This window comes from Physcomitrium patens, chromosome 4, assembly GCF_059467195.1.
Source record: "Physcomitrium patens ecotype Gransden chromosome 4, ASM5946719v1, whole genome shotgun sequence".
NCBI classification, from domain to species: domain Eukaryota; kingdom Viridiplantae; phylum Streptophyta; class Bryopsida; order Funariales; family Funariaceae; genus Physcomitrium; species Physcomitrium patens.
This window is the reverse complement of record NC_143413.1, coordinates 21,736,762-21,745,241: the sequence shown is the minus strand read 5'-3', so window position 1 is coordinate 21,745,241 and position 8,480 is coordinate 21,736,762. Positions and strand designations below refer to the sequence as shown.

The 8,480-nt window shown below is 43.1% G+C and overlaps 1 protein-coding gene across 1 annotated transcript; it reads left to right on the top strand.

Annotated features, from left to right (window-relative positions):
- Positions 1-2,368: 2,368 nt before the first annotated feature.
- On the top strand, positions 2,369-5,603 carry LOC112280792 (tryptophan decarboxylase 2). Its single transcript, XM_090250153.1, has 9 exons — positions 2,369-2,627; positions 2,842-2,914; positions 3,089-3,319; positions 3,708-3,892; positions 4,027-4,167; positions 4,291-4,350; positions 4,488-4,774; positions 4,886-5,147; positions 5,283-5,603. Exons 1-9 carry the CDS (start codon positions 2,484-2,486, stop codon positions 5,400-5,402), a joined length of 1,503 nt encoding a protein of 500 aa, XP_090106279.1. The 5' UTR covers positions 2,369-2,483; the 3' UTR covers positions 5,403-5,603.
- Positions 5,604-8,480: the final 2,877 nt, after the last annotated feature.

Genomic DNA, 8,480 nt, shown 5'->3' with positions numbered 1-8,480 from the left:
AAAAATATAATCAAAAATAAATTTTTAAATAATATTTAATCATCTTGATTCAATAATAATTCAAGACATTTAAATATGGCTTTTATAAAAGCCTCTTAGTTTATTTTCTTGTCTTAATAGCTAGTAGATTAATGGTTGGTTGATAAATCTAGCTTTTAAGCTGTAAAAATTCTTTTATTGGATTAGAAAGGCCATAAATTGGCAAAAAAATATAATAAAAGAAGAAAATAATTAGTATGGTTGATGCTAGGATTAAGTTGAGGATAGGATCAAGCCAAAAAAATTCCTAAGATAGAATAAATTAACACTTAGAAGTCAACCATTTGATGAAGAAGGTCAAAATCAAACCTCCAACTACTAAAACAATTCCTTAGGACAAAGTATGGAGGATTTTAAAGACAGGCAATTTGAATTGGAGAACTAGCTTTAAAAGCATAAGACTTATTTTTATAGAATTTGAGATGACTTAACAATCGTTGTTCAAAATTAAAGTTTATATCGGTGACTTTGAATTTATGCAATACTATAAGGCTAGCACTCTTGACTAAATCATGCAATTAGTATCATATCTATGGGTCAAGATTTAAATTGCTTAGTTGATTGGGTGTGCTAAGTGTATATATAATTTTAAATTAATCTAATAATATGGTTGAAAGATATATGATTTTTGGTATAAAAGATATAGGAAGTAGGCAGTTTGACATTTGATAGGATTTCTATGATATCTAAATTTTAATGCAAATACTAAGTATAATATAATTTTTAGCTTAATAATAAGAATTGGCTTTCATTTTCCTTCATATAAAATAAAATAACTATCATCTTACAATAAGAAGACTTGTTTCAATTTATATGACTTTCGATCATGGTTACATTAGGTATAATCTATAACAAATTTCATGCAAAACTTCTTAGTTTAAAAAAGATACATGAACTTTGTTACAAACATATACAAAAATAGCTACAAAATCATAATTAAAATAAATCAAGATGTAAAAAAATTATGATTTAACTAAAAACATCATAGAAAATTGTTAAAGCCACACTCCTTGAAGCATAAGATGATTAATTTTAGAAAAGACAGGAGAATGGACTGGATAGAGAACAAGGAACAAGCAATAAAGACAAGGATAAACACAATTCATCATGAGATGGTAACGTAGGGTGTTGCTTTAACCACTCTCACATCATATTACATTATATTTCACATGAATGCATCAAGTATAATGCAAATAGGACACCTATATACGCTTGCAAGTACATTGTGATAGATTCTAATAAATCTAAATTAAATACAAAATAAATCAACAAACAAACAAAAAATCCAAGAATTGGAATGTAAAAAACAAGTGGTAATGATAACAACCCCAACATATCAATCAACTGTACCCAAACAAGAGTTTTGAAAGACTGCCTACAATGATTTAAAGAAGCAAACCTGAAACATCAACAAGCAAATTTGGCTTCAAGCAAAATTTGCTAGCGAAAGTGCCAAAATGGTTTGAAAAAGTGCATGCATTATTATTGGAAGGGAAGATTTGGAAACAAAAACGACACAATGCCATTCGTTCCAACTACATCAACATTCTACACTGAAACAAGGCTAAGAGAACTTGCATACACAACCATGAACAATATCAACTGCTGCTATTGCACTCGTTCGCCACAAAGTCTCAGGACACTTGCAGAGAGAATCGTGAAAGGAATATTCCCACAACAATTTCCATCCCAGCGTGCATACGAATTGCGACGTTGACTGTTTCCTGCAGGAGCGCAACATTGGCAAAACCATAAACTCACAGTCCCACTCTAATCTCGCACACAGGTTTCGCTGAAGTCTCCAAAATTGGGTGCCAAAATAAACCTTTCCCCCAGCTCATGGTCCACATTCGACCTAGCAGTGGCATGAGGTTCCCATGGCCGAATTAAAAGTGCGGGAGCAGAATGCGGCCCCGAGACAAGGTGGCACTTCGAATGCCCCTCTTGAGATGTGATGCCATCCACAACCACTCGAGGTGTTGTCGATTGGGTCAGAGCGGTGCCAGTGAGACGGTCGCCCCGGTGCAGAACCGAAAAGGATATAGAATCTTTTCACAGAATCTGTGTGAGCAAAAAGGTAAAGCGCGACGGAGATTTTACTAGCGACGACGTCTGCACACTTAATTGTTTCGCACTGTTCTGTTTCTTTTCTTTTCTTATTTAAGACAACTCGGTTACCATCGCTGCAAACGAGGCCCACGCCACCGGGAGTGAGTTCGTAAATATGTGGCGGCAAGAAAATCATGTCAAGGTGACCAATCGTGCCGGAACGCTCCAGGTGCCTTCTTCCAAGTCCCGAGTCTTCAACTATATGGGGGGGGTGGATTCCTGCAGTCTCCCATCGGTCAGTTGAGAGCAGGTCCGCGGTCCGCGAACACAGCGTCCAGCTCTGAACTCACACATCGCAGACTTGCCAGTGTGCGTGTGTCGCAGCCGAGTTTAGAATGGGGAGATTGGCACCGGCTCGATCAGTCGTCACAAAGCCTCTGGATGGGGAGGAGTTCAGGGCGATGGGCCACCAGATGGTGGACTTCATCGCCGACTACTTCCGCGATCTTGAGACTTATCCTGTCCAGAGTCAAGTTCAGGTACGCAGAGCATCCGCATGGCAGTACCGAGCTGAGTTTGTACCATCCATGAAATGCTGCTCAGAGAGTCTGGCCCGCGATGGGCACAGCGGCTTGCGTGTCGGAGCAGTGGGCCCCTGGTGCGTGAGAGGGACTGGTGCACAGTGGATTAGCGAGGGAGGGTGGAATGTATGACGGCAATGCTTGTCTGACTGTGGTGGCATTGTTTGTCCAGCCAGGGTACCTGAAGAAGTTGCTGCCAGAGAGTGCCCCGCAGGACCAGGACTCGCTGGAGGACATATTTTACGGTAATCGCCGGACCTCTGGTGAATGTGTTGCCGTCCCGCATTGCACATGCGCTGGGTGGGCGAGTGAGAGCCTGGGAGTGGCGGCTGTCGGCGTGCGAATGGGTTCCGAGCTCAGCAGGAGCAGGAGGGTTTTCCATGGTCTCTGACAGTGGTGGTGTGGTTGGGTGGCTGCAGACATGCACAGCAAGATATTTCCTGGCATCACGCACTGGCAGAGTCCCAGCTTCTTCGCGTACTACCCGTCGCAAACCAGCACAGCCAGCATCCTAGGCGAGATGCTGAGCGCCAGCCTGAGCGTGGTGGGATTCAGCTGGATCACGTCCCCAGCTGCAACGGAATTGGAGATCATCGTGATGGACTGGCTGGCGAAGATGTTGCAGCTCCCAAGCGAGTTCCTGTCCACGGGTACGTTTAGCGCACCCTGAAAGTGGACAATGTTGTGTTATCATTGAGCTGCCGCGCCAGCTGGTCAGGCATTGCTGCAGTTTGTTTTCGTTCACGCAGGTGGTGTATCTGCCGGTGAGGAACTTGTGTGCGTACTCTGGATGGCGCATGTTCCGGCGCCTCACCAGGCGGAGGCAGGGACCCGCGAAGTGATGTTGCAGAGTGAGCACACGACTGGGTTGGCATGTAGCGACTGAAATTGGCCGTGCGAGCGTTCGCTTGAGTCCAGTGTCATGGACCCATGAAGCCGTCGCGAGGGGCAGAGGGCCTTGGCCGCGCGGCGGTCGACGTCTGAACCGCGTGCCGATGAGCTGTGAGTAACGTGGTAGAGTACCCTGCTGTGGCGCAGGCAACGGCGGAGGGGTGATCCAAGGGACGGCGTGTGAAGCGATTTTGGTAGTGATGCTGGCAGCGAGGAAGCGGGCGATTGCGAGGGCGGCCGCGGAACAGGGCATCTCAGAGGCCGAGGCACTTGGGAAGCTGACAGTGTACACGTCAGACCAAGCCCACGCCTGCGTGAACAAGGCCAGCCAGGTACGACGCTGACACTGGTTTGCAGCCGAGCAGGGCGAGTGCAGCGTAGGGGTGACGACGCGAGCGAGTGTCCGGTGCGGACGGCGATGGCATTGGGGTGAGGGGAGTGCTGACAAAAGTGTTGTGGCGCGCAGCTGGCGGGGATCGCGACGAAGAACCTGCGGCTAATCCACGCGGACGCGTCCACGAACTACGCTGTGTGCGCAGACAAGGTGGCGAAGTGCGTCGCCGCCGACAAGGCGGCCGGCCTGATTCCGTTCTTTCTTGTCGGAGTGGTAAGGCTCAGCCGTGTGTGGTGTTTGAATGTGTTTGCGGTTGGGAACGATCGCGGTCGCTGGTGACGATCGCGGATGAGCATTTGGGGATGGAGAACTGATACTGGTGCACGGTTCGTGCAGATTGGCACGACGTCGTCGGCAGCCGTGGACCCCCTGTCGGATCTGGGGGACATCGCTCAGGTGGGACATCCGCAAGCCCGATAGAAGGGCGGGTCGTGAGTGTGTGGGTGTGTGTCGGGGAGGGAGGGTGTGGGGGTGTGTTTGAGGGGAACGTTTGGGGGTTGATTTGATGAGGGGAATGGTGGTATGTTTTTCAGGAGCACAGCCTGTGGTACCACATAGACGGAGCGTACGCAGGGAACGTGTGCATCTGCCCGGAGTACCGGCCGTTGTTGAATGGCGTGGAGAAGGCAGACTCGTTCGACATGAACCTTCACAAATGGTTCCTGACCAACTTCGACTGCTCCTGTCTGTGGGTGAAGGACAGGTCGCCGCTGTTGGCAGCGCTCACGACCAACCCAGAGTACCTGCGCAACAAGCAGTCGGAAGCGAACGCGGTGGTGGACTTCAAGGACTGGCAGATCCCTCTCAGCCGCAGATTCAGGTACGATGTCGAGCAGAGCCAGGGGCGGGACGTGGGGGACAGGCGGGCAGGACTCGGCGCAGGGTAGGACTGACGTAACCCCGGCGGGGTGGTGTGGTGGGCGATGTGCAGGGCTCTGAAGCTGTGGATGGTGCTGCGCATGCACGGGTCCGATTTCTTGCAGACGTATCTGAGGAGCCACTGCGAGCAGGCGAAGCATTTCGAGACCCTGGTGCGAGCGGACTCCAGGTTCGAGCTCATGTCACAGAGGATATTCTCGCTGGTGTGCTTCCGGGTGAAGCCGGCGGCGGGGGACAAGGACAACGGTTACACGCTGAACAAGAAGCTCGTGGAGGCCCTGAACACCGGTGGAGACATCATGCTCACTCACACGGTAAGGCGGGGACCGCTAGGGTGGTGCGTCGGGGAGGGGTGGGACGTGGTTGTGAGGGAAGAGTGTGACATGGTGGTTAGGATAGGTGGGAGGCATGCTTCGGGCTTTAACGCAGATGTTGGGGCTGTGACGCAGACGTTGGAGGGCGTGTACACAATCCGGTTCGCTATTGGCGCAGCCCGGACGGAGATGCGGCACATCGTCGCGGCGTGGAAAGAGATTCAACGTCAAACCTCGAAGCTGCTCAAGTGCTAGGGGCAGGCGGCAACGGTCAGCAGGTTTTGTACGCAGGATAGATAAGATGGTTGTTAGGATCGGTCGATAGGCATTCGCAGTATTTTTCATCCCACACAATTAGTGGGCCAGAGTAGGAAGATGTAACATGTGGATCAGTAGCGAAGAGGGTAGTAGTCCACAATGTTTTTACAAATAAACCGAATATGTATTTGGGACTGAGGGGCTTGGTGTCGTGATTGGAAATTGGCTATGGTTAGAACATGCTGTGCGTGCAAAAGTCGTAGTGGATGAAGGGGCATGTGTGTGTGCAGAGACGTGTGGGAGTAAGGGGGTGGTCTCCACCGTCTGGCCGTAGAAAGGGAGAGCGGTGTGAGCGCAGCGGCGGGGGGATTAGAAGGTGGTGAGGGATGGTGAGTAGAAAGATGTGGAACGGACGTCAGAGAGGAGAGGTGAATGTGCTGGCGGGTTTGGGAAGTGTTGCTGCTGGGGAGGGATGGAGTGAAGGAATGTGGCGGAGCTGTACCATTTGCTGCATTGATTGGCGCCTTACATTGTTTTTGTCTGGGGCATCTGGGCTTGTGGTGTTGCAGGGAAGGGTAAAGTGGGGAGTGTGAGCACGAGTGACGTTGCTGCCGTGAGAGTGGAGGCTTTAAGACGGAGGTAGGAGGAAGGCATTTGTCTTAGTGCCCCTTTTTTTAAATAGTTCTCATCTGTGTGGGAGTGCGACATCTCTTCATTTTTCTGACAATTATGCCGAGGATAGCGGGAAGAGTGGAGAAATGAAGATAAAGGAATGCTGATTTATTGATGCCGAGGATCGTGGGAATAGTGTGGGAAAACGAAGTTGAAGCAATGATGTCCTATCTATATAAGTGCTAGAGAACTGGAAGTTTGATATATTTAGTTGTTGCTTCAAAGAAAGAAGCAGATAGTTAAGAGTCACCAAAGGTCAGATATTATCTCTTAAGGAAGGAAAATTTGAATGATTTGTGTGGAACACCTAATTAGTGATAAGTATAAATCAAATTTACTCAAGTTAATATATTGATTATGTAGAAGAGTTAGAGTTGTGATGAGAGCATTTTGAGCAGAAAATAGCGAGGTGGGTCAGTAGAAGTCAATAAGAGAGCTAAGATAGAATCTATGTAATTTGTAGATATGAGATTGCCGTACACAACTAGAAGCAATTTTTCTTAAGTGAGTATGTCCATCACTATTGAAATACTACCACTAGTTGCATTGATGGTTTGATTATTTGTACCACAATTTGATGTATTAATATATTGGATATAGGAAAAATCATTACTATATATAAAATACATAGAAAAAATGAATTTCGATGTTCACATTTGTTACTATGAGAAAAATTTGTGGCATAATGGAAAGACTGATAAGCAAATAACTATCAATTTATTTGGCATAACATTGTTAAATAAGGTAGAAGCCTAATATGAGATTTTTATAAACAATCATTTATACTATTCTTAAGAGGATGTAAAGATTACTTTTTAAAGAAGATACATAGAACAAATCACTAATGATGCTATCTATTGAGAGCTAAAGTCTTTTGAGTAAAGAATCAAGAAGAAGATATAAGATTGTAATGACCAATTCATGATGTTGATAAAGTATTTTTAGTTAGATATAAGAGAGAGATTCAAAAGCACTAATTTTTGGACCAATTTGCTTTAATACTTCAAAATCACAACCAATATAATATTAGTAAAGAATTTAATTGACTTGCTTGATGTTGTCCTATAATGTGCAAAAAACTATATTGACACTAGTAGAAATTTGACTAAGATAAAGGTGTAGAAAAGTAAATTTAATAATAGAACTAGAAGTACAATCAATAAACAGCCTAATATATAAAAGGCATCCAAAAAATACTATGATACGTATAAGAGCACAAGTATAATGATAAATAAAATTAATTTAATCTTAAAAAAATTAAGAATTTATAAGACAAAAAAAAAAGAGAAAGACACTAAAGATGAATGATGTATTAATGCTACAGTAGCTAATAATTATCTAAAGTAATTAGAATTTCAACTATCTTGGATCCCTTAATTTACAGATAGAGGATATTAGTCAGACAGTAGATACTTAGTTAGACATGTAATAGATATGATTCAAGTAGATATAGTGATGAAGGATATGCATAAAGATGTGGTTGATGGTTATTATTTAAAAATATATCACTATTAGAAAGATTCTAGATATCAAATATTCATGGCCTATTTTATATATGGATATTTTAAAATACTATTGAACTTATAATTGATGTTAGAGAATTAAAAGATAGCCAATATTGGCCTTCTTCAATTGGTAAGAAGTATATCAATTAAACCATTTATAAGGTAGGGCTTAGATTTTATTGGCCTAATTTTTAAAATGGCTTCAAGGACCAACAATTATTATATATTGGTAGTAAAAAACTATGCAATTAAGTTAATAATGGCTTAGGCCTTAAAAACCAATTCTATGATAATAACCAGTAATTTTTTGTATAAGTAGATGCTTCAAGAGTTGAGGTGTTCTTTGATATTAGTTAACAATCAAGACTTTTATTTTCAAGATGGATAAATATCAAGATGGACAAAAAAAAATTAGAATAGAGACTAGGATTAGAAGGCCAATTAAGATTTGAAATATGATAAGGATTTTTAATCCTATCTATAGAAATAAGAGGGATGTGTATAGTATGTATATTATTTTGATAAAAAAAAAGAATAAGAAGTAAGAAGTTAGAAGTAGAATAAGAAGGGAGTTAAGAAGAAGAGGACTTAAAATATCAATCTAGAGCCAATATATATAGTCTTTTTTAATAATATATTATCAATATCTTATTTATTAGATTTATTTTAGTACATATAATTTTTTAATCAAATTAATAGATGTTTATAGTAGATTAAATAGATTTATGCATAAATATGTATTAGATTTAAGTATATGACTTAGATTTAGCTATAGATCTTAATTTAAGAGGTTTAAGATCAAGAATGGTATTTGGACTAGCAATTGTGTCAAGGATAGTAGTTTAATTTTTTCAAAGTTTTCATAGAAAATCAATTATTATCACTCTTCAAAAAAGTG